The sequence below is a fragment of the Dicentrarchus labrax genome, unplaced genomic scaffold, assembly GCF_905237075.1.
Source record: "Dicentrarchus labrax unplaced genomic scaffold, dlabrax2021, whole genome shotgun sequence".
Classification (NCBI taxonomy): domain Eukaryota; kingdom Metazoa; phylum Chordata; class Actinopteri; family Moronidae; genus Dicentrarchus; species Dicentrarchus labrax.
Genome location: NW_026136705.1, coordinates 11,846,137 through 11,873,457, shown reverse-complemented (window position 1 = coordinate 11,873,457; position 27,321 = coordinate 11,846,137). Strand labels below are relative to the sequence as shown.

General features: G+C 39.6%; 1 protein-coding gene across 5 annotated transcripts; it reads right to left on the bottom strand.

The window, feature by feature from the left end:
• Positions 1-1,369: 1,369 nt before the first annotated feature.
• Positions 1,370-24,954, bottom strand: si:dkey-175m17.7 (uncharacterized). 5 transcript variants are annotated; one of them, XM_051399992.1, is made up of 6 exons: positions 24,624-24,954; positions 16,269-16,385; positions 14,734-14,835; positions 9,818-11,925; positions 8,956-9,258; positions 1,370-7,680 (listed from the first exon to the last, which is right to left on the bottom strand). In XM_051399992.1, the coding sequence occupies exons 4-6, from the start codon at positions 11,907-11,909 to the stop codon at positions 7,415-7,417; spliced, it is 2,661 nt and encodes an 886-aa protein (XP_051255952.1). In that variant the 5' UTR covers positions 11,910-11,925; positions 14,734-14,835; positions 16,269-16,385; positions 24,624-24,954; the 3' UTR covers positions 1,370-7,414. The 5 variants fall into 5 exon arrangements, with proteins under 5 accessions (XP_051255952.1, XP_051255953.1, XP_051255954.1 ...); XM_051399993.1 differs by lacking the exon at positions 24,624-24,954 and adding an exon at positions 24,359-24,504; XM_051399994.1 differs by lacking the exon at positions 14,734-14,835.
• Positions 24,955-27,321: the final 2,367 nt, after the last annotated feature.

Here is a 27,321-nt window from a genome sequence, read left to right as displayed (position 1 = left end):
CATGCGTGCAGGTCTCTGCCTCGAGGTTGATGTCAATACATTTTGAAACAATGTTAGTAAATGATTTTCATTTCAACCCATTTGGGCCATTGATTCTATGATTGAACAGACACTGAAATGCTGGAAGTGTTTCAAGCTCCACGGTAACTTTGGTGTTGATATTGAAGAACAAAACTCGTGCTGTATTATCTGTTTGACTCTGAGCGGTGATGTCCGATGACTAGAAGGGCTGCATTGAAATCTTCTACACAGTCAAACATGGCCTACGCAGCTAGAACCACAGTGAAGCATCCACTGTAATAACCACTGGGTGATATGCTGCTGGCAATCATGCAGCAGTGGCTGATGAGCTATTGTGTAAAATGCCTGAAATTTGATGATGATTTGATTGTCCATTGGACTGCTGATGACAGTTTGTATTTTTTTTTTCATGAATTAAATCTTCTAGTGAATAAATAACTTAAACAAGAGCACCATATGCTGTACAACAGATATATAAGCTGTTATCAGCTGTCCATTATCTAGTCCATATATATATATATATATATATATATATATATATATATATATACATACAAACGCATCTTCACCATTTTGGTTTAGTGTGTTAGCATGCTAACATTTGCTTAATAACACCAAACACAGCTGAGTCTGATGGGAATGTCATTAGTTTAGCAAGTATTTGGCTATAAAACAGCATTGGTATGATTTTAGAATATAGTATTGGACAAATACAAATTCTGACCTGATGATGGTGCTAGATGGAAAGTGTAGCGACCATCATAGTGGTTTTAATTCATTCTGAGGGGATCATGAATGTCTGTACCATATTTCAATCATTCCAATAGTTTTTACTCAAAACCACAAATGTAAACTTCATGAAGGTGTTATAAGTGAAAATATATTTTAACAGTAAAATCTGAGGTTGGCACTCAAATCTTCAGAATAGAGATTGAAGAGTCATTGTGAGATACAATTCTGGTCCTCACAGTTGAATACAGTCAGTACAGTACTCATGCTTTTTATTTGCGGTAGTTATTGCCAGGCAGACAGTCAGTTTGTTTTAACCTCTCTCGCTGATCGATCCGCCCCCGGGTGCTTGATCACACAGCCGTGTATCCCAAACCAGCTCTTATGTAATGATGAGCAAAGCAGATCTGGGTGGGGTCATCATCTGAATCATCAATTGCAATTGGCCGTTTGTATCGACGGTAATATAACTGCTCAATACTTTCCAAATAGACACCCCTGACTTCATTCAGAGAGTGCTGGTGATCAGCAGAGTGAGCCTCGGCCTATCACACTGCATGGTTTTCACTGGATGTTTGTGTTCATTGAAGTTTTCAGCGCACTCACAGAGAAGACAAAATTATTATTTCTCAGGTTTTTTTTTTATTAAAAGAGCCAGTTCCAGTGTGTTTACTAGAAATTAACATGGAGAACAACTTCACAATCCAGCCATCAGGTTTTTGTACTGCACAATTTAGGATGCTATTAAGGTAACATTATAATATTCAGCTATAACCAACAAAAGAAAAGACAAGACGGCAATTAAATCCCTTGATGGGAAATCTTCAGTCGTGTCACCAACACAGGAACCAGATTAATCAGCTGCTAATTAAACAATCGAGAAATGGAAGAGAAAGTACATGTGTGAGCTGAGTTTGTTGCTCACACAGCGCAGCAGCTGTCCAGAGAAAACCTCCAATAAAGACCTTTTTTTTTATGCAGCTGGTGTGCCTATGTATTGCACAACTGTTCTGCCTGGATGGGAGTTTGACTTCATGCCAAGTATAGCCACATCTAAACCAATGATCAATTCCCACACACATCCCTTTTCTTGTCATCTGCATCCTTGTGACTCTATGGGGTAGATCCTGCTGCTGTCAAAACCTTTTGTACTGGTTACTTTCTAAACCTCTAAACTTCATTCCTCTCGGGGAAGCCATGGGTGCATGGTAGGCCTGTGTATATTTGAGATAATAATCTTCACACTGGCTGACTTGCTATCTACAGGTTCTCTGAAGCATATTTCAGTAGAATTCCACTTGACTTTTTTGCATATTATTTTGTGCTACAAGATGATTTATAGATGCATGTTTTTTTTTTTACTTTTAAGTCTGAGAGATTCTCAAAGTTCATAAGCCTCAAAGCTTATGTACGCTAAGAATATGTTTTATATAAGGAGGCAAATTAAATCAGGTCCAAACATATTCTAATTACAGTTTCTCATAAACTTTAATTTCAGGCATATTAGCTCAGAAGCAAACAAATAAAATACAAAAGGCTAATCCATCTTTCTCTAGCCTATGGATGTGTGTTTAAAACTCTGTATTACTGACATCGTTCAGTATTAATTTTGTCTACCAATTCTAATTTAAAAGTACTTGACATCACTACATATCCTGTAGATGCTATGAACTTAAACTGAATATTTTTGCCAGTTATTTTTTCTCATAGAGCTAAAACCAACAGAAATCTTGCAACTGAAACCCGTGCAGGTTCTGAATATGTGTTATAATGTGCAGATTTGTATCACAATAATCTTAATGTGCACAGTAAAATTTACTTGACACATTTCTCTGTAATGTTCATTTCTGAATGCTAATGTCAGCATGCTAACATGCTCACAATAATTATGCTAGCATGTTGATGTTTAGCAGGCTATATGTTTAACATCTTACTTTAGCGTATTAGCAGGCTAACATTTTCAAATTAGCACTAAACACAAAGTGCAGCTGAGGCTCGTAGGAATGTTATTTTACAGTTATAAACCAAAGTATTGGATAAACTGAGTTCTAGACATGTAGATGGTGCTAGAGAGGATTCAAGCTTTTACAAATCATCATCAGAGAACCATGAATGGTGTAAAAGGTTTCATGGCAATCCATCCAACAGCTGTTGAGGTATTTCAGTCAGGAGCAGCGTGGTGGACCAAGCTACCGGCCAACACTGCCATCCCTAGAGCCATGTGACTAATGTGGCTAAAAAATAGTTTGAATATTTTGAAATCTGTGTTCAATTCTGTTGCGGATGTGTTTGATTTCACTTAAATTGTGAATTAAAAGTTAAAGCAAATCTAGCCGCACATGTCCACACTGCAGCATACACACATGCACTTTGAGTATACATAGCAAAATGTGATACAAATATGAACCTTGTCAAAGTTTCAGTTACAGGATTAATGTTTTAACTCGACAGTTTTTAAGTGATTGTAATACAGAGTCTAGATTGGTCTCAAATATTCCTGTTTTCTTCGCATACTATAACTAAATACAATCATAACAATATGACCCAACCTAGACAAAATTTCTGACAATTAACTCTGTTGCAGAAAAAGCAACATCACAGTTTTATTGAACCACAGTGAACAATGAGATGGGCTTTTAAAAATATTTTACTGCTACATTTTACAGTCTCTTTTCTTTCTATCATGCTTTAAAGGAAGACCAACAGGAACAGATCCTACGGTTGTGCACACAGTCACTCTGAGATTAATACACTGCACCGAGGCAGCACAATGAAGCCTGGATTTAATTGGAACGATGTAAGCAGGGCCTCCATATTTAAGCCCACTTTGTACTGGTCACCTTTAGCGATATTCACCACTTTGCATCAGCTAAATGTGACGTACAAAAGAAAAGTCTTTGTGATATAGCAGCATTGTATTAGTCACAGTGCATGAAGGTAAAAACATTGTCTAAATACAAGGACCAGTTACTACAATATGAAAATATTACATTTGCTTAAGAGAAACAATCCATTATGAAAAGGAAGTGGGCGACAGAGGAGCATCACAGGTTAGATAACATGAGTTTTTGGGTCTCTGGAGGAAGCAGGACCGCAGGGTGAAACAACAAAGCGTTACTATGATAGTCATACCTGAAGAGTTCTTACCCCCGTTAGGAAGGAAGGAGGTGATCTGCTTTTTTCTTGAATCGTCTCATCATCGTCACTGCTATGAATCAATGTCTTTAAATTCAGTATTTGGTACAGGAAGTAACACATTGGTTTAAAATGAGGATTCAGTTCCCACAAATAAGCAATGCACGGATATACAATGTCCTTAAAAAGGTATCATACATACAGTAACAACTTTCCTCTTCTCAACAGAAGATTTCTACACACACTGACACTCACAGAGACACTGGCCCTTCAGTTTATACGAATTAAAGAGAAAATGTTCAGTTTCCTTCGACGTGTCTCTCGAGTACAAACGACTGAGGTCAGCATTGACTCAACTGCACAGCAAGTCAATACAGCGTGGAATTAAAGACATTTCTTCGACAGCCATTTTGCATATAAAGTCTGTATAAAAATCAAGGAGCAATAGCAAGAGGCCCTCTTCAAAGGTTGATCGATACTACGCCTACTGTGAGCTGAGCTGGAGAGACCGGAGGAGTGAACAGCATGTTTGGTTGAAGTCTCTCCAGCTGAAATAAAGGCGAGAGGTAAAAACAGGAATACGGTATGTTGACCCACGTTTACTGAGGTCTGATAACAGTGAAACTGTAATACTGCAACGCAAAGCACAGCTGAATCTCCTTATTGTCACTGCAGAGTTGGAAGATGTCGTTCTGCCAAAACGGCCTTTCATAAAAAACAAAGAGTCATGTAAAAAAACCTGTAAATACACAGTTACAGTATATGTGCATACCCAACATGATTGACAGAAGATTGACTGTAGAAAAATATATAGCCTATATCAAAGTCACTTAACCAGAAAATAAATCCAACAAACAGATTTCAGGATCATTTTACAAATTCATATTAATAATGACAACACTGGAGGACCAAATTACACAAGGCTAAACTGAAGGCATTTTGGTTGTAGGAACTTGTAACAGGGTGTTTTCTTAATCACAAGTTCAAATCTGGGAAGGGGGGCCACTGGAAATATGATAAGAATTAAAAAGAAATACAAACTAAGCTTCTACGTTTATATTCAGTCTCATATACTTCTGTGATTTGTTTGAGTTTTTATGGACACACAAGCTACTACTGTACTTTCCCTTTTTAATCTGGGTTGTCAAATGATCTTTAATCAATAAGAGAAGCATATCCCTGCACCATTAGAGTGCCCAGGCGTTCCTGTCAGACGAAAAGAACAGAACACAAATAAATAAAATAATAAGAGCACACATACCCCTTATCCCATGTTCCTACAGTGTCTCTCTTAAAATTTTATATTTGACAGTTTAACAATTAATGCTAGCAAAAAAATATATTTACATTTTTTTGCAAATGCTCAAGTCACAAATTACTGAATATATATTAACAGCATATTATCAAAAATTTGAACAGTATCAGTTTAAAAAATGTGCAAAATAATTCCCATTGTTAGCTAACAGACTTCTTCTGTTAAAGTGAATTTGATATTATATGGAGTTTTAACAGAAAGCTATGATACACTGCAGTTTGAACCACATTGTTTTACACTGTTTATAGCCCCAACGTTAAGAGATTGCTGCACAACGCAGAGGGCCATCTGCACTAACTTTATACATTATAACTCATTTATGAGCCACTAGCTGTTTTGTTAAAGTTTCTAGCCATTTTCATACCTTCGTAAGTTCAGTAATGTTTTTTGCTAACCCTTTACCATAATAGCCATGGTGCAGATTGAACCTACAACTGTGATTTTATGTGTACTGAACAGAACTCAGGTCTTAGCCTTAACAATACAGAGGAAGAGTTCACAGTGAATCAAGTGACCTTCTCTTATCAAACCAAACTCTTCATAATAAAAATAATGCATAGTCATGTGGGACACAGTTAAGAAGTTCAGAAAGGACAATAAGGCAAAAGAACAGTTAGGGAGTAACAACTAATCAGCTCACCTTCACACTCCTTCACAAAGGTATTAAAGTAACTAAATATCAAGTAGATTTGGCTTTAAGTGTGTTCATCACTTAGGTAAGATAGTGTAAGTGTTTTTCAAATTGGTACTTGGTTGTCAGTCCCTTTTTTGCTACTGTGGGAAATAACACTTGTAACCTAAATTTGAAATCAAGATTTACAAAAAAAAAGCATATAGTTTCACACTTTTTTCACCTTCACACGGAATAAGTTTGGCTCTATGTTTCCAAGCAGACAGGTAAGGCATGTTACCTCTTTACTGTTTCTGTGTCATCGCCAACAAATCAAACTTCCATGTGCTCTTTAAAGTTTAAGAAATATCTGTCTGCGCACCGTAACAGGACGGTTTCATGCTAAACACTGATTAAGAAAAAAAATTTACATCATAAAAAAATAATAAAAATAATGCATTTCTCTTATGAATTTAAAACAAAATAAATAGTGCACAGTTGGAGAAGGTCTGCTGTTTTAAAGCACATTATCACAGCAGGACAATGCCTGCAAATCCACAACTCCAGTCAAATGTACTGTAAATCATAGTGTGCATGAAAATAAAAAAAATCTCTGAAAGTACTGTTGAGTTGTGGTTTCAGTTCTGCTGTAAATGTGTTCATAATGAGCTTATTTCAGTGTACTAACCTGCATATTGAAATTTATTTTTTATTTATTGACACACATTAACACTGTGTTAATGACAGCTGTACTTGTATTATATTGTTATTCCAGAACTGTGAATGCCTCATCAGAAGACAGCATTATTTCAGACTTGCAATACTTTTCTAATATACAGGCTGCACCACTGAAATAAAACCATACTTACACATTTCCATGAGCTGTTTGCCCCTTTAGTGATAAGTTCAGGATAATGCTACTCAGTGCTGCCTGCTAGGCCCATGCCGCTCTATTGCACAGTTTCAAAATAGGTTTAAACCCATAGACATGATAATATTAACCAAAAACAGTGACTGTGGTCCGTGTGACAAATTCTCATCCTTGTGACAATTCAGTTGGTGATAACGAAAAACAAATGCGTGGGAAGTAAAGTGCATTGTAAAAATCTGTGTGTTGCTACATGTGGTGGAAACAGTGGTTTTGTAAATGAAGTAAGACATTACCAGAGAACTTTTTCCATGTTTGCATTCCCAGTCTGCATGCATTTATGATTAATGGCAACAGAGTCAGTGTAATTCTGTGTGTGGCTGTGAGTGTAAACGTCTGGGAAAAAAAGGGAAGAGGCATCAGAAAAAAAAAAAGAAACAAGATATCTGAGAGTGATGTTAGATCTATACAAAATATTGGCACATTATCTTATAAACAGCATACTGGATGATGATCATGTTGTCTAAGGGTTACTACTTAAACAAATGAAGCATCCAGTCTTTTGTCTCACAGTATTAAAAGTGCACTAATTGCCCAACACACCAACATTTTCCAGCTGTAATATTCCTCATCATGTCTCTCTTCTAAAATGTGCTGCACTCTTTCTTTGACACTCATTAATGCCACTTTAATCTCTCTGGTTTCTCTCTTCTTCACATGCGGTAAGCTGACTTTTTCACACCTGCGTCTCCACACCATTAAGTTTAGGCATCAGGATACGAGGAGTCACCCCAGAGTTGAGGTCCCTCTCGAACTCCAAAAGCTGACCCATGAAGTTTAGATTCGGGGACACCACTGGACGACGGCTCCGCACGTATTTGTAGGCATCTGTCATTGTCATGAGGGTGTGCTTCATAAGGTAGGCGATAACGATGGTTGCGGAACGGGACACACCTGCCTGGCAGTGTACCAACACTCCCTGTCCACTCTGATATGCCTCCTCTGTGGATGAGAAAAAACAGCTTAATGCTCCATGCTTGTGAGCTGTGAGTATCTGTGACTATAGAAAGTATCATCACTGTCATTAGAACTTACAACATATAGCTAGGCCTACGACATCATTACATCCTAAATAAACAATTAAGCCCATTTACAACAAAAATGTAGGATGTTAATATGCATGTTCTTATTTTTATTCAAGGCTCCATAAAACATCACTGGCTGTATATTAAACTACAAATTACATTATATACATTCACCAATAATCCTTCTCAACATTTAATTCCACATACCTCCTTTCTTGATAAATATGCTTTGTATGCCACGGCTTTGAAATGTACAGTTGAACACAGACCACTGAATTCAGTATGTTGACTTCCTATTGTTATTGTTATTCCTCCTTCATTCCTCATTAGACAAAACTCTTGAGAAAGAAATTACATTATAAATTGCTCAACAGCAAAAGTAATAATAGTAATAATAAAGTAAGTTACATTACTCTAGTTACTCAGCCCAGCTCTGTCAAAGTTACCTTTAATCAACTTCAACTTCAGCCTCCATACGATTATATTCTGTACTTAAAGGTCCAGAGTGTAACATTTAGGAGGCTCTACTGGCAGAAAGGGAATATAATATCTTAACTAGGTTTGTTAAAAATAACAATTGAAGTAAGAATCGTTCTGTTGTTGTAACCAACGACTGAGCCTTTTATATCTAGAGACGCCGCGGGTCGCGTAACATAGAGCCCGCCATGTGTTCTATGGTAGCCCAGAAGGGACAAACCATTTTTGTGCATACAGTTTATACTGACCATCAACAGTTAGCTTAGCCAGGACTGCACACAGCACTCGAGTCCCAACTCTGAATAAAACCTAGGTCGTTCCTGAATATGGGCTTACCACCCAAATGTAGGCAAACTACTGGTGGCAGGCTAGCAGCTCAAAAGACACAACAACTTTTCAGTTATCGTGGGACGCATTCCTCCTCCCCCCTGCACCACGCTAACATGTCCTGGACTACTCTCTCCACTCAACATTGATATCAACCCCTCATCTAACTCCTGGTAAGACAGCAAATAAGCCGACCCCCAAAATGATGGAGCTTTATTGGTATTAATTAGTAACAGATTTTCAAAGCAGTCTCCTTAATGTTATCTGTTACAAAGCAATGCATTACTGTCCAACACTGCTAATTATTACTTCCTTTCGAAGTGCTGATCTACAATATACCATATACACGTTCACAAATACAACAACATATCAGAGGTGGGAATCTCACCAATGAACTCAAAAACCTCCTCAAAGTATTGTCGAAGGTTTTGCTTGCTGTTATCAGTGGCTGGCAGCCTTTTGTAGCGCAGTCCAGAGTTGACGTGGTAGAGGGGCAGGTGTGTGGTCACGTTGACCACGTAGCCGATGTTGAGGCGCAGCAGCAGGTCCAGGTCTTGGGCGTCTCTCTCGTTCCCCAGAAACAGGAAGGGCAGGATGGGGCTGACCACGGCATTCTCCGCATCAGGAGTCATTGCACTTTCATCGGACAGAGAAGCTGGCAATGAGGAGGAGAGCGGCAGAGAAAGGTGCACTGGAGGAAGACAAGACAGAGAGAAAGTATGTAGAGACATCGTTTGTGGTGTGTGAAGACAGACATTTGCTGCCACAGAGCAAGAAATGACAAGAATACTTCTTTAAAACTAACAAAACTTGAATTAACTGAATCACCAAGGAAATCACTGATTCAAAAGTGGGCCATTATAGCCTGAAAGCTAATTAGCTAATTAATAAATTAGTTCTAGCCATTAGCATTTTTGATTTTTTTATAAGTTAAATGAAACAACTTGCTGAGTTCCAAAGAAGCTAGATGTTCCCAAATGTGGGTGCATCTGTTAAAACCTCAACAAAATTATTTAACACGTCAAGGGGAACAGACTGAGAATCACGACAGCGTATGCCCAACACAGACAGGCTGAGCTCACAGAAAGGAACACTTTGAAACTAACCAACAGGGATCTGTTGATGGACAAACTGCTAAATTACATTCAACGCAATATGACCCAGCTTTATGTCAGTGATTGTAGTGGAAAATTAGTTAGCTATTATACATATTTTACCACTTGCACGGGTGAATTGTAAGCTGTTCTTACTTCTGCTGTTCTCCTCATCTTGCTCTCTGTTAAGGGAATTTAGAGCCAGGTGAAGTGACTGAGCCGACGGCAGTGAATGTCCTCCCTCCCTTTCTCTCTGCCAGGGTCTGGGTTTGATGAGTGTGCTCGGGGCAGACGGTGGAGGCGAAAAGGACACAGGTGACGGTGGGGAGGCAGAGCGGGGAGAGGGGGAACATGGATATGCTGCATCTCCGTCTTGATCAGGACCATCGCCCATTCCCATATCTTCGGCTTTATTCAAGAGCCTCTTCAGCGAGTTCCGGCCTTCATCATACCCAGAGCCAGACCTGCAGCCCATAAAATCAAGGGCAGCCATTTTTCCTTGCTGAAGCCGCCGTCGGCCAGCATGATCTGTTAGCTGAGACTGTGTGTATTCCTGGAGGTTTTGACAGTCCAAAAGGACAAGGCCTGTTCCGTTACTGCCATTTTGGGCCTGGCTTGCACAGGTCTTCCCGACTCCTACTCCCATCCCGGCACAGTGATTCTTTTGGGCTTTAGAATGGGTCATCTTCTTGGCCAGTTCTTCAGGCCAGATCGTGCGCACACTGTAGTCATCATCATCGGCTTGGAACATACCCATCGGGTGAGCTGCTCCTATGCCTCTTCCAGGGGGTTTGCCTCGGCGAGGGTTGAATGTCACCACTATGGGGTCGCTACTGCAGTAGCTGCAGGTGGAGCTGCCTGTCTGAGAGGCTTTGGGGTTGCAGCCTGTGACGCAGCTCTGTATTGCCCGGAGAGGGGCCGAGGACGACAGCGGGGCACAGGGCAGGCATCCTCCTACAAGTTTTTTACGAAGGATAGCAGGACTCTCGAAGTTTCTGGCCTCACCAGAGCAGGAAGCACAGCGGAGAGGTTTGAACAGGGTGGCTCGGCAGTCAGACACAGTGCTATTAGAAGAGGAGGTGTTGGAGGTGGAGGTGGTGGACAAACACCCACCCAGATTTCTCAGGCCCATTTCTTTGCCTCCTCTCTTCACTGCTCCGACATTGTGAACACAGGAAAACGAGGTGGAAGAGCTTCCTCCACCTCCTTGGAAGCCAGCAGAGTGTCCCTTACACCCTCTGCATCTTACCAACCTCCAGCAGCCGCAACTGAATGGGTGGGTGCAGTCAATAGTACAGGTATGGTCAGGGCTGGGGAACCCTCCGGCGTGGGAGGAGCAGGGGGAGAGGGGCAGACCATGAAGAATGTGAGGGCGGTGATCCCTATTGCGGGACGGGTGTGGCTGGCTGAGTTGCTGAAAGGAAATGGGGACATGGGTGGGTTGGGAGGGAGGGGGTGAGGGATAGTTGGAGTTTAGGATGGCAGCATGAGGCACAGGGACGGAGTTGTGGTGGTAGGGCAGACTGTTACTATTATGGCTCTGATGGACAGTTCCCAGTTTGGAATTGTTTTTATAAGTTAGAGAAGGAAATTCATGGTCACTTCTGTTAAGAAAACTAGTGTTTTCCTTTTCACTCCTGAACTTATGCTGCTGCGTCTGAGCGGGGACGAATTGTAAGACGCCTCCGGGGGAAGATGACAGCTGACTATGGCGACTTCGCTGTGACTTGTGTTCGCCTCCACCTGGCCTCCCTGCAGTTCCAGTTTTTCTCTCACATTGTCCTTGATCCGACTGTGAAGAAGCACATTTCCCTTTGCCACCTTTTACACTTCCGCTGCGCCCTAACGAGTTGCTGAATCCTCCTGCCCGTCCTCCTTTGTCCACTGTCACCCTGATATCAATAGTATGTGTGTGGGAGGGAAGTCGTGGGCCAAGAGTTACAGTGCCATTGCTATGGCAGTGGCTAGGGATGTGTCCGACACCCGCTGGGATGACAGGCTGGTCGCACTTGAATTTCTGCACACGGGAGGATCTGCGCTTGCATTCCAGAGTCAGAGATTTACAGGAGGGTGAGTAGAAATGGGACTGAGAAGGGTGGAGATGAGGAGGGTGGGCGATTTGTCCATTAGAGGAGGCTGATATTTGAGAGGAATGCTGCGGGATGGTTTGTGGGGAAGTCTCACACAAGGCTACGTTTTTAGGGCGCTGAATGACCACTATGCGCTCATCAAGAGGGAGGGGAGGCATCTGGGTTTATGCAAAGCTGTTCAGTAAAGAGGGAGAGAGAAACAGAAAGAGCATAGTCAGAAAATTACTGTAATTTCACAAACACTAGAAATGTGGGGCACACGTTACATTTCATCAGTTTAGCTGGCACATGCTGACACAAAATTATAAACATTGCCTTGCAGCTATAACATATTTATATAAAACAGTTTGCACATAATTGTGAGCATAGTTGTTTTTTTCTATTGATACAGTATGTTATTATTATAAAAATATTATGTAATTACATTTAAAATCAGTTACTTGTGAAATGTAAAGTAAAACCCCAAATCCAGCACAAGAATGACAACACGTTGACAACAACAACAGATTTTTATGTTTTGCATATTTTTTTAAGTCATCTCTGAGGTGTCTTTTGCATACCAAAACATAAACAAAGTACAAAAACAACAACCAACAATGTTACATCTCAATTCTGACATGTCACACACATTTCCTTTCACATTTGCTGCAAATGAAAGGAGAAATAATACAAAGAGAATACCCACTGAGGTGCACCGCAGTCTGTGACCTGCTTATACCAGGGTCACTGTCTGGACATTTAATACTCATTTATATTTATAGGAATTTAACATTTAAACTGGTAAACAAGATAATATTGTTACCATTATGGTAAAATTCAAAATCAGAAGGTATGAGACTGTGTACCTGTATGCTGTTAGCAGCAAATTATCCCAGCTAATCCTGATGGCAGTGAGGCTTCTTAAAGGCTCAGTGATAAAAGCTTCATCAAATGAGCTGCAACAGCCTTCATCCCTCTGATGAGTCCTCATTATTAACAAATCAAGTCATGGCTGATGGTAAAAAAAAAAAAAGCTAACTATACTATAAAACATAGCTGGACAGTGCATTTTTTTTTACTGCTCTTGATGTAGAAGCACACTATATAGTGATGCTAAGGCTTGAAAAAAATAATAAACTGGCAATGGATGCTCATCTTTTTGTAACTACAAGCCCATGTATGTAAATGCTTTATTCTTTTTTATGCACTACTTAAAACTGACAAAAACTTTGCACTGATTTGTTGCAGAAAAACAACACAGTGACTCTCAAAATTAGATAATGGCTCAGTGGGATTCTTCACTTTAAAGACTGTTTTATGCTAGACAGCCATGTGATTATCCAAAATGAAGCACTTCCTGCTCCTAGCCATCTTGCCCGTTCATTCTGCCTCTGGAATAAACTAAATTAACCAAATCCTTTGGGACAATTAGAAATGAGCATTTGTCCAGGCCATGGCATAAACAGAAGGTCACCACATACACAACAAATACAATTCAGCTGGAGAGAAAGCTTTCTCACCATGACACAGCAAAAAGAGATTAACTGACTGTAGCTCATAAATATGCACTTTGTAATAAAATATATATATATAGAAGATTTTGTTCATATCATTAAATTGCCTTTATGATGAATGTTATTAATAACAGGTTGATACCGTTACTACGGGACTTTGGACTTAAAAGTTTTACATTCGTTTGGTACATTCATTATAAGGCTTCATCAAACTTTAAGATGAAAAATTGATTGTTGTTGAAGTTAAAATCCGCCCTCTGATACACACACTGTTAAATACAATCAATCTGAGATGTTCAGTGCACCCAGGAGTTGTTTGGTTGATGAAGTACTTTAATTTACTTTTTGCCACAGTAGCAGCATGGCTGCAGGGGTGGGTCAGTTGGGAGGATGTTAGCATGCTAATGTTAGCATTAAGCTCAAAGCACAGCTGAAGTACTGTTTGAAGGAGATCAAGAGATTTCCCATGCACTGGTTTATGAACAAATACCTGCAAAACTGACATTCCCATCCGCCTCAGCCGTACTTTGTGTTTAGTGAATGTTAGCATGCTAAGATGTTGAACATGAAGAACACAATACGTGCTTTACATCATCATCATTTCATTAATTGTGAGCATGTTAGCATGCTGATTTTAGCACTTAGTTCAAAGCACTGCTGTGCCTAAGTACAGCCTAATGGAGTTCATATTACTTGTTCACATTACTGAAACATAACAACATTTATTTTTCATTCACTCCTAGTGATATCTTGCCATGCAAGTAATTAATTTTTACAGGATTTTGAGAGATCCATTATTTCTGCCGTCAGCCAAAATAGAGGTGAATGTAATTTTGTTTGTGGTGCTCACAGCAATGCAAAAACGTCCTACAGCAACATCTCCAAAGACCTCACAGAGAATAATTTGTACTGGAACAATTTTTTAGTGAAGAAATAGTCCCAATGGAAACGGCTGACATCATATTCTCCATTGTCGCCACCTACGTTGCATCGGCATGGAGGCAGAAATTTCACAGATAGATATCTCAAAACCTGGGCCAGTAAAACATAATATATTTGCATGGCTAGATGTCACTAGGGTAAGTGATAAAAATGTGTTTTAAATAAACTCCACACTAGATGAGGTGAAGATGCACACATGACATTGTTCGATTTTGCCACCTAACAACAAACTAGCCTGTAATTGCAATGTTCATCAGATATCGTTGTTTTTAAACAGTGTTTTTTCAGGTGGATTTTCATTTTAACCATAAGCCCTTAAAGCCACATTTATCAAGAATCTCACAGGGAGTGGAACACTATAAAGTTTAAAGGGGGACTGGCAGGAACAGATACTGAGGACAACATTGGTTGACAGAAAGTGGGTAGAGAGGAAATACAGGGGGACAGATTATAACGTGACACTGTAAAGCACAGACCACAGGGGAGGAAGGAACACGTCAAAATAATCTGGGGATGCCTTCAGTCCCAGCACAACACAGATACCGACCCATAGAGAAAGCAAACCACGCTCCAGTGTCCCCATGCTTATATCCACGCACAGAGTCTGGTGATGGTATCCTCATCTTTTTTTTTCCTTTTTCAGCCTTGCCTGTGGTGGAGGGGGTGGGGGTTACATTGACCCAGTTTTATCACGGTGGAAGTCACTATCACTCTGATCACTTTTCTCTCACACACTGTAAACTGTAGGCTGGCTAGTGGCCTTTTCACTCACTCACAGTCATAGCTTCAGCAGACAGTAAGGGCCACAGAGAGAAGTGGAAAATACTAAAATAAAGAGCAGCAGTGAGACCTCTTGAAATTTCACTGACGTTGACATGATATTTCACAGCAAGAGTAAAATATAATGCACACCTCAGACTATAGTGAAGCATTATTCTGGAAACAGCGCCATTAGATTGTCTAGTTCTGGTGACAATAAAAATGGTATTTGTGGGCACATTGTCGGCATTGGGATTTAAATGGGAAAAAGTCATTTTTTTTTATGAAAAACTATTTTAAGAAATTAAAACTAAGACAGAAACTGTGTGGTGTTCATCTGTACTTTACTGCAAAAAGCCGAACTGCAATAATAAAAAAATTATATTGGGGTTTAATTAACTACATTTACTCAGGTACCATACATAAGTAAACGTAAATGAGGTAAAATTTTTCTGCTAATTTTTTCCATTAAATATATTTATAATGCACTTAATAATAAAGCAGTTACGTTAATGATAAAACCAATGGTTTCCAGCCTTTCTGGCTTGTGCCCCCTTACAATAATAACAGTGTCTGGTTGGGTTCACATGTCAAAATATAAATGCAACTATATACAGTCCACATCGGTGCATCAGTATTAACCATCTAATAATCTAATATATAATCTATATATAGTATAGTATAACAGTGTCAGTATTTTTTTCAGGTGATTATACACAAATGAAAACATACAATGAACATTATATTCCATTTTTGCCAAAAGAGGAAGGATTTTTTTGCAGGAATTTTACTTGTAAGTTGTAATTTTACATTATTGTTTTGATACTTTTATTTAAGTAAAGGGTTTGAGTACTTCCTCCACCACTGATCGTGTCAGTGTGGACTGGTATTAAACTTATGACAGAACCAGACAGATGCTGTTCAGTAATCAAATATCCTGTCATTTCTGTGCACTTGTTCTCAGGACCGGACAGACTGCTGCCAAAGGGCAGTTAGTGATGGGATTCACCTAAAAAACAGTTATATTGTGTGAGCACTACTGATTAGGAGGTTAATTGAAACTGTGTTTAATTAATTGTGTTTATGTGAAATCACTCCACTTGGTTGGTCCTAATTCCTCTGTCTTTCTAACACACTAATGGAGTCTGATAAAAGGATGAAAGCTGCGTGCTCTGCCAACATACAGTACATGCTGAGTGCTGTTGTGTGTGTTAGTCTTTCAAAAATGAGTCGCCTCAATCTGCTTCACTTGGACAGTTCCGACAGACAGTACAAAATGTACAAAGTGTGTAGATTTGTTTGAATGAGGAAACTGTTGCTTACATAATCAAAGAAACAGACTTGTTCTTTTCAGTTTGTGACAGTTTTTCATTATTGCCCCCTTGTTAATTGCTTCAATTGCCAGATCCCAGATCTGAAGTGGCAGCCAATCTGACAGCTCTGAAAAAAACACAACACAGAGCAGAGAGACAAAAAGAACATTGTTGACTAAGAAATAGTTAAGAAAGGAACTCTGCACGATTTGGTGGCAAAAACTGATGTCTTACCACAGCCATCATAAAATTAGACTATGGCCAGCTACAAACAAGCACAATAATAAACTCCTAAACCTATTTGTGTTGATGCTTAAATAGTAGCTCATCCCTTTGTAAGAATCACAGCTAAGTCCCAAGAGCATATCTCATATCACTACGTGAGATTGCATAATATATCTACAAGGCATGACTTCAGCTGACAGTAAAGTGTGAATAAGTTATGAGCCACTTTCAGAAGAACTTGAGGCAGAACAGCCACTGATACATCCTGTATGAAATTTTTGACAGTGTTAGCTACTTATGCTAGGATGAATAAACAAACGTCGCAGGGTGGATCAAGGAGCGGAGAGGCAAATATGCGCATGATTAGGTATGTATTAACATTTAAGGAATGTATGCAATGCAATCACGTCAGCTCCTTCAGAATTCGAACACATGAAAGTGTAACGAGTTTAAAGAAGAACTCAAACAGATTAAAAGAAATATATATACAGTATAGATATATAAAAAAGTGTGTCACTCAGTTCCTGTTAGTGAAAGCTGCATGAGCCTATGGGGGAGATCATGACGCCCTCCCTCGGCTCACTGCTACCCCACCAGCAGAATAAAGATAACAGTTTTACAGTCACAGGCATGAGCCAGAGAGAGGACAGCAGTGCACATACTAATGTCTTTCCAGATGATTTAACTCTTTCCAAAACACCTGAGCAAAACCTGCAGTACAATAAACAGTTACAATTTGCTTGCTTCGCACATTTGAACTGAGTAATATTTCACAAATTCAATCAAAGTTGGAATCATTTTATGTGCTGAGTACAATCAAACACAGCTTTTACTGATGTGCATGAAAGGAGGGGGGCGCACATAGGACAGGAGGAGAGTGCATGACTTCTAGCAGAGACTATAGAAAATATCACAGTTAAGGTTTAGGCACAGTGCGTCTCCAGCTGCAGAGTTGATGCAGCTAGTGCCTTAGGGGGACAAGCTGTTGAGGGGGCTGGTGTTTTGGGGAACAGATGGCTGTCTGGCTGTGCAAGATTGATGGCAATCTTTCCGTCCCTTTCTCTCTGCCCCGGCTCTCTGCAGCTCCTTCATCAAAAGGTACCTGACAGCCAAACACCCACGCAGCACAGTGGACAACACCAGAGCAAAAAGCAGGCAATAATGTGAGGATGTGCTGCTAAATTACTGGCTTGTAAAATTGCTTGAGAATCTCATCCTCTGCTGCATGAAAAATATTTTTTTCTATCACAGTAAAAAAAAAGGCTTTTCGAGATAGTGTATGGCAGGGAAATTAGTCATCTGAGTCACTTGTTACCAGAGGCTGATGAGCAGGCCGTTTCTGTCAAAGGACAATCCACATCTCCACATTTTCGCTCGTGTTTAGCTCTGAGTTGGCCCAAAATGACAGGAGGCGGTCCACTTCTCTCTTTATATGGTCATCCTCACACATAACCAAACTGACAGATGGACAGCAAGAGCTATGGGCACTGGGCACAAAGGAGAAAGGCACTAGGATGTTCACAATAATATACCTAACAGCACTGAGGGTCAAACAGTTGGTGTCACGGATCCTGCAGGAGGTTCGGGGTGGAGCTGCTCGTGTGACTGAACATCGATGAGCAGATTTTTACATTACTAGATGGGCTAAATGTGGAAGTCTCCTCTGGTTTGCTGTCATACCAACGACAAGACTCCAGGAAGTCACTGCTACTGGGCAGGAAAAAGTCAAGCTCAAAACCCCCCTAAAAGTGCAGCTTGCTGTTCTGGTTCTTGCCTGGAAACACATTTTTAATGAATGAGTTTTTTTTTTTACCTTTGGACAGAGGCATGCTAGCTGTTTCCTCCTGCTTCCACATAGATATATATACTGACTAGATGTCGCCTTGACTACTGCTGTTCATTGGAACGAATGCATCAATAGAGACGCCATCTTGCAGCGGGGATCCACCCCCCTTTAATGCATTAGCGTCAATCTAGGCAAAGATCTAACGAAAATAAAATCACCATAAATCGTCAAAATCTCGAACGATTTTTTTGTTTTTTGGTTTGTTCCAGCTGACAGACATGTATTTATGATCAAGTCCAGAGAAAATTTAAGCTTTTGCTATTAATATAATCTACTTCAAAATGTAATGCCTAGTACTAGTAGGCGTAGGTTTATTATTTTTCCACTTAATAGTATGTGTATTTGCTTTTACACCTGTATTGTACTCATATCTAATGACAATCACAAAAAAATCCGACCTAAAGGCTCCATAGCTCAATATTTCATGCAGTACCTTTTTGACGGTCGTGCTTTTATTTTGAAAACGTCACCGAACCAACCATAGATATACATACTGAAACATGAGACTGAAACAATATAATTTCATCACCAGAAATATACTTTCGTAACATTCAATATCATAAAACACATTATCACCTGTGAAATGTTATCCCTTGCTGTTTGTTTTTTTCATTTCTTTTGTTCGAACATCCATAAGCAGCACAAAAGTCCGGCATCTTTAGAGCTGATCTGAATGCGGGAAAACTAATTTTGCGCTTCAGATCCCTGCTCCAAGGTGGCAGCAGGTTTTGACGTATGCTTAGAAGCCCAAGGCGACATCTAGTCAGTATATATATCTATGATGCTTCCAGTTTTCATGCTAAGCTAAGCTAAGTGGCTACTGGCTGTAGCTTCATGCTTATCTGACCGGCATAAAAGTGGTATCGATATTCTTATATAACTAGTGGCTAATAAACATACTGTCCCAAAAACTGAACTATTCCTTTAAAATTTAAATAAGATTAAAAAACATTGACGAATTTTAACACTTGTTGTGTTGTGGACATTAATGCCTGCTGACCAAACTCTCCCTTTCTCTTTTAGCAAAAAAAGAACAACAGTAATAAGCAACAATGCAATAGGTTGGTAAAAAGCCTTTTGGGTGAAGACAGAGGGAGTCTTTTGTCCATCACTGTGAGGCTGGAAGCTTGGGATCACTCTGTGCCTTATATAGTCTTACTGATCGATTAATTCCACTTTCAGACCTGAGTGCAGTTTTGCAATCCAATGCACAAATACAATTCTAGACGGTTTCTACTCTGTCTCTGTTTATTGTGTGAAAGTGCTGCCTGCCTGCAAATAGCAGGCAAGATGAAAAATAACCTGTGTGAGCTGTCTTGAGTCAATTTTCAACTAAACCCGACCACTTGATTGACAAAAGGGAACTAAAAGGAAAATGAATGCTCCCTTTGTGTTTTCATATCTTCAGGGATGTACAGGGATCGTCCACTATCAGACTTCCAGATTTAGTGCCAAGATATAAGACAGAATTGAACATATTATTGTACATTATGATGGGAGAAAAAGAGCCTTTAGCTATAAGCAAATGTTGTTCTCAGAATGAAAAGGAAGCCTTTCCTTTGCCTGCACAGATGTTGATATCAGGGAAGCAGATAGTTCACAAATCAGCAGGGAAGCAGACGATTATCAAGCTTATCGGGGTTTAAACACTCAAGCATGATTTGGCATCCGATTGTACCAAGCCAGATATCAGAAAACAGACTCTCTGATGTATTACTAAACACCGAAAATACATTTGCCTGTTCACCAAAGCTCTGTGGGTGGCATTCAGTTTAGAATCAAATTGAGGTTAAAGTCTGCCTCTAAGAAATACAAATGCTCTGCACGGTATGTCAGTGTGCGTTGACACTGGTGTTACAGCAGCATGTAGAGTCTCCCCTTTAACACCCACCAAGGTGGAAGTGTTAATTGTGACTGCAGCAGCCTGAATGGCTTTCGAATTGTAGCTGGGGAAAGCCGCAGAGAGTGATTCGTCTACTGCCTATTGCATATATGATATGAATGATAATGACTACTAAAGCATGCTGTACAGATGGCTGCTGGCCAAATTGGGCGAAAATCACTTTTTCCAACAGCAAGAGTATAGTAGGCAGCACACACATGTCAGTGTGAGTCATTGTGTGATTAGCGTTATTTATATACAGATTCAATAATGAATCAGTTGTATTTACACTGTAGCTCTCAAATGATTGTGGTCACACAATGGAAGACCATTTAAACCCTCAGGTTATTTAAAATAGTACAAAAGATGCTGTATTATTAAGATCAGAAGCATGTACTTTATGTTTAAATATGAGGGGTTTTATAATAACTTAAAGGAACGTCTAAAAATAGATTAGAAATTATTTGAAGGTGGCCTCTCCTACAAATAAAGTCAAATCAATGTTAAATTACCCTACCGAGTGAAGTAGGACAACAGGAAATGAAGGACTAAGAGGCTAAATCTGGGTTGTAACAGAGAATGTGGACTTTATGACTCACGCTCTAATCGGGCTTACGTTACACATCTAATGATGTAACATTAACTTGGGACAAAGGAAAATGACTTCCCACTGTCTGTGATGACTTGGTTGTGACTCAGTGGGTTTTGTCAACAAAGCCATGATAATAGTACAATAATGACACACAAGGATGAGCCTTGTGTTGATTAGTAAGCATTATTAAATTTAATAAAATACTGTTTGATTCCAAATCATAACCCTGCATTCATCCTAAATGACATGGAAAGACACATTTTCATGTTTACTGCTAATCTGTGTTTGCTGCATTTGTTTTTCTGTGTAATCTGCTTTGTTTCACTGTCTCATCAGAGCTCACACCACTACAGGCTACTGAGGGGAAGTCAAAATAATTACATCACCTAATCTCCACAGTCAGCGGACAGAAAGTGATGGAAGCAACTGCACAAACTGGCCAATCAGAGGGCAGCGTGATGGGGAACATTCAGCCATTTATTCTTTCCCTCCACTATTCAGTCAAACTGATCTAACACTGTGTCAGATATCTGAATTATCATAGTCCCACACATCCAAGGTAGTAGTTGTTATTTTATAGGAGAAACATGGGACTGGTGGCACTTTGGCTGCAGGGCAATATTTTTTCTGGGTGGCCCAGAATTCCTGGCTATGCCCCAATTTACACATATTGAAAAATCAAATATTTTAATCAACAAGCAAACCAATGCTAATCAGTTAAAGCCCTTCTATTAATGATCATAAAAAGAGCTATGCCAGCACAATGCAATGGCACACTGCAAGGTTAAAAAATAACCTCCAATTTAATAAGATATCAAATAATGACTCTCCTGAAATAGAAAACTAATTATAGAAACTGAGAAAAGGAGCTTGGAGAAAGGTGTTTGGTTGGGATTTGAGCCCTCCGTCACTTAAAGATAAGAAGAACAGTAATATGCTTTGAATATATTTTAAACTCTTTGAAGAATTATATCTTTAAAAAGCACACTTTCAGGGTTAGCGATTGAAATTGTAATCAGCTGACACTGGAAATCAGACTACCACCAAAAAGTAGTCTGATGCTCCAGTCTACATGAGCTAATGTGAGCTGTAACTTTCTGACATACTGAATCTCCCAAACAAACAGAATATAGACAGGCGTGAAAAACAATCATCCTGATTAATTGGAGGAGGCACCAACTGAACACACCTGGTCTAATATTACACACTGGAAGCCTCTATGTTGTATCTGGCAGTATTTGATCGATGTTTGTTATTTTGATCCGAAGCGGGGTAGAAGTTACTGCTTGCTAAGACCTCAGATACACAGGACTTCCAATGAGTCCCCAAACCATTTTGTCTCCTGCAGAAAAATAACACCCAACAGTCTGACACTATTTTATTCGACAGGGGGTTGCTCAACTTGAAAAAAAAAATCAACAGCAACATCTGTTAGCTGCAGCGTGGAAACAACAGTCTGTTTGTATTCCCCCTGTGGAATTTATGCCAGACTATCTCCTTATCCTTGAAGAAAACCTCAAACAAGAAAGTGAAAGAGTGTGCATGGAAACAACAACACAAGATCCCCCGCAGGCTGTAGGCCTGCAGCATCAACATTTAGAATTCAGGACGCTTAATGAAACTATCATTATTAATGGTGGAGTGTCCAGTCTTGTCTGGAGCCACCGACTGCCAGAGCTCTGCTATGAAAGAAACCCTAACGATACATTTTATTATCTAGTTTCATACTTTAACATTGAATTTCATCTTGGGAGGCCTGTACATTACTACTCACTTAACACAGTGTATTGGCCTGTGTTAACCCTGTTTTCCTTTAACTAACCTTTGTGTCACAGACAAAAGAGAATTGTGGACCAACTTAAAACAAAAGTACATTAATTTTACATTACAATTTACATTTTTATATGACAGGCAACATTTTATTTAAATTCTTTTAATGGGTAAAAGTATGAGATAAAATTATATTAAATTAGTTATAAAGTGTCCTATATTCATATTCACATTCACACTGCATTAAATCACGTACCCCGTTTCAACTAAACATAGAGTGCTAGTTCTGGTGCTGATTCAGTGTTGGTTCAGTGTTGGTTCAGTGTTGGTTCAACCAGTAGAGCCATCGAGTCACGTCATTACGTCACTGTACACATCAACAGTGTTAGCTATTGTTACCAAGGTTGTGCTAGCTCTTAAGTACCGCAGCACTTCACTTCTCTTGTGAAGTCCACAGATAATTCATTCTATGTGCATTCAGACTCATAAGAGACTATCCCAGCATGCACTGGGTTAAAGGCAGGAAAACAGGATATGTCATCGCACAGCTAACACATAAACAAACATCTGTATGCTGTTTAGAGTCTCGCCACCTGACCTTTGGCTGAGAAGAAAAAAGCATTTTCAGATTTTATTTCATAAATATTTAGTAAATATTTTTAAGGGTTCATGGTCTTCCTGAGCAATCCCCTTGTTGTGTTTTTTAAATGTTATCTTTGCAGTCATGGAGAAAGTAAGATCTGAGAATACACTGAATCTTCCCTTAGACATTCAAAGTCAATTTAATTATTGTTCCACTGAAACATTACACCATCACCGGTAATGGCTGCCCATGATTTTATTTTATGTAGGGGAAGAATTGATTAAAGCACTGAGTCTCTCTACAGTCTCTATAGTTCAGACCAGGAAACCAAAATATGAACTAAAAGCAGTCTCAGTTGGATAGCCACTAGAGAACCTGTCATGTTACAGAGCCTCATTAGCATTGGAAATATAGCTTAATGCAGATTTAGGTTTTAAATTGCTTTGTATGTGTCCTTTCTGCAAATGCACTGCAGGGATTCGTCTGTGTGTCTTGCTGGTGAAGTTAGTGCCTCTACATGAACAACCTACCCCACTACCACCGTTAATGTTTAATCAAATAAATGAGTAAGCTTTAACCTTAAATACACAGATTGTTTTTATTTCCAAATGAAGCTCACAAATAGCTCTGATGACCATTCAGTATGTGTGTGTCTGCTTCCCTGTCTGCTTTTACTTACACTTCCTTTTGTTTCTGCTGGATTTGTGCACGACTGACACTGTTGACAGAGGCTAGACGCTTCACTGTGAAACATCTATTTAGAATATGCACAGTGTGCTCACATGCTGCACATCTCTCCTCGATCAGCTCTTTGTTGTATCTCCTCAGCAGCAGCCAACCAGATATTAATATGTTCATTCCTTCCTCTGCATTGTTGTTTAAAGGGCTGTTCTGCAGGCCAGCCATGGAAAATCTATTAGTTTCTGTTTACACAATCGCTAGATGGCGCACTGCCTAATTTCTCTGTATTTTTAATCGCATCTTCGTTGCACATTCTTTGAACCTTTACCATGATGAGAAGTGAAGCTGATGTGGGCGACAGGGCCCGAGCCAGCAGGCCTGCACCTTCACTCACTCACTCTGATCAAGTGTGGACGCGTACAATTAGTGTCCATTTTTTATTGTACACATGGCTGCAGTGATTTATCTCCATGAATAATACACACCGCCGCTTCTTATGCCAAACAATCAGAATTGCTTACCTCCTCTGGGCAGCTGTGGATAACACGAGGACGCGCTGCTTTATTATGTGCCATCAGTTTGACTGTAAATTCAAAATACACGGGAAGCATAAAGACATTCAGGAGGAGGTCGTTCTCTGCTGTAGCCTGACCTGACCAACACGTAGTGCTGTGACAGCCGCTGTACTAAAGCACAGTCTGCTGATGGGGGACACACAGCTAAGCGACAGGCCGAGCGGTCCGACCACCACAATAAGTAACGCTGCTAAAAACAAACATCACTTACATCAACAGTGGCGGTCCTGTGGTGTGTTCATCATTTATGTGCAGCGGGAGGAGAAATCCTCATGTCTGTGGTGGCCCGGGCAGCACGAGCCGATGCGTTGGTATGATCCAGATGTGTAACACCTTTCCTGCCTGCTCGTTTCTTCATGTATTTAAAAAAACAACAAAAAAACAACAACAACCAAGAAAATAAAAAAGAGAGCTGGTCTGACTGGAGGCTGGACAGTCGGAGTTTAAGATAAACAGATAAATAAATAAATGTCATCGGGAGTGCTTGGCTAACTCAGCTGGCGGCACGTCCACGCGTGTGTCACTCTGAGCCGCGATGCGTGTGTGAGGAGACACTGACGGGGAGGTGGGCTCTATTGTCTCCACTGTGGATGACATCATCCCAGACCAATGGCGAAACGCACGAGATGAAGGGGCTCAGGAGCGAGCACGCAGCACGTGCGGGCTGCTGGAGGAGGAAGAGGGGGGGGGCAGTGAAAAGCTCCTAAAGATCAGCTCACTATTAAGCGCCAGCTGTGGAGTGGAGTACATTTACTCGAGTATTGTACATGATATTGTTGTGATCTGAGGTACTTGAGTATTCCCAATACTATATATATATAATAATAATATGCTGCTTTATTAAAGGAAATGTTGTTTTTGTTATTCTCCATTTATTTAACAGCTATAGCTACCTGACAGTTGAGAAGATTTTATATATAAAACATATGAGCTCATAACATACAGTGTTAGTAATAGTTCACAGCTTCTCCGCTTAAAACCAGCTACAATAGTGAAATGCTATGCTTGCACAATTATGCATATAATAATAACATATTTATAATATACTGTATAGGCTTATAGCATAGACTATAATACTCACAGGGGCCATTTTTATGCATTATGAGTACTCTTACTGTTGATACTTTGAGTACATTTAGCTAATAATACTTCAGCTTTAACTTGTAAGGAAGTTTTTTATACTGCAGTATTGGTACTATCACTTAATTAAAGGATTACTATAATAATATATGTAACACATGACAGAAACATGAAAGAAATAATTCGTTTTTATTAAACTGTAGGTTTTTACATCAAAGCTGATGGATACTGTTTCTCAAGTTAACTTTTTATGTGAAAAAGAAACCATATTATCGTCACTGTCTTGTTCTTGTTCTTGTTGTTGTTGTTTACATTCCCCCAGACCCAAATTTAAAATATGCACTGCAGAATTATTTCCTTGTGACCTCACCTTGTATTGTATGATGGTAAATACAGTTCCTTGATTCATCTTTGGAAGAAGAAGTATTCCAATTCTATACTTAAGTAAAGATAGTAATACCACTGTTAGTATAATAATATTCAACAGTAAAAGTTAGACTTTTTCATTGCTGTGCTCTTTTTTAATGGATGCATTTTTGGTCCAGTATGTAGGATTTAGTGCTGTAGTTGCAGATTCCGAGCACGAAGGACAAAAAAAAAAAAAAATCCCATAACAATTCTTATTTTCTGGTGATTATACACGAATGAAAACATATCTATGATTATCATATTCCTTTCCTGCTGATAGATTCTTCTCAATGTTAATTCCATTTTCCTAAATGATAAAGATGATATACCTATAATGTGCCTATTATATTATTTTCCTGATAAAAAATGAAATACCTTCAAAACGTACATGTTTGATCCGTTTTGTCACACTTGCTCTGTCTTTAATTTGATTTTCCATTAAAAGTATTCTCAAATAGGCACACGCACACTGAAACCATTATTTGTATCAGTAAGTTATTTCTGGCTGTCTTAGAAGAATCCACTTTTCTCTCTTCATGAGGAGAGGAGATGATTGATAGGGATGTCTTTCTGACCAGGAAATGATCTTCTCATTGTGTGAGTAGAACGAAGTCACAGTTCCAGACTAATTTTAGCAGTTAAAGACATTTTAGCTGTCATGGCTGCTGAGAAAGGCAGCAGGCAGAGACATTCAGCCTGGGTATGTTTTTCACATAAATCATTTGTGCATTTATCTCTTATGGCCTTTTTTTTTGCTGCTTTTTGAGCCTCAGCTACAAAGCCTGTTGGCCTGCAGTCTTTACTCTGTCCCACTACCATCCCATTTCACCAAATAATTTTTCAGCCCCTATTTAAAAGCTCTATAAAAGAATCCTAGATGCTGTTTTAGTTCGACAAAGACATCACCGACTGTTGCCAAACAACAACTTGGCACAAACCGTATGCTAACCAGCCGGCCCTTTGATGGTCTTAAAGCCTTGGAAAAAAGCCCTGGCTGAGAGTCTTTCAAGTCGGCCCCCCATGCAAACCTCTGCATTGACATCTCTGATCACCCAAGCTTTCTCATGATTGGAGGAATTAAAAGTGAACAACGGTATGACATTACCCGCTCCCCCTTGTTATAGCTATGTTTGAGCTGTCCTTTGCTACTATAACCTCTGAAATGTGTCTCACATCAGCCTCCACACTGAGAATGTATTGCTACTGCTACAAATACTACTACTTCTTGACACATTGGTCCACTTGTCTCTGCCTGCCAACACTGGAGACACTTCACCCACCAGCTTCAATTCAGGCCCATTCACAGCTGTGACTGTAATGTGTAAAGAAAAGTCTCAGATTCCCGAATTAAAAGCATGGGCCAGACAGCAGTTCACATCCCAGTGAATGAGTTAGGAATAAGCTTGCACCTGCTGTATTTG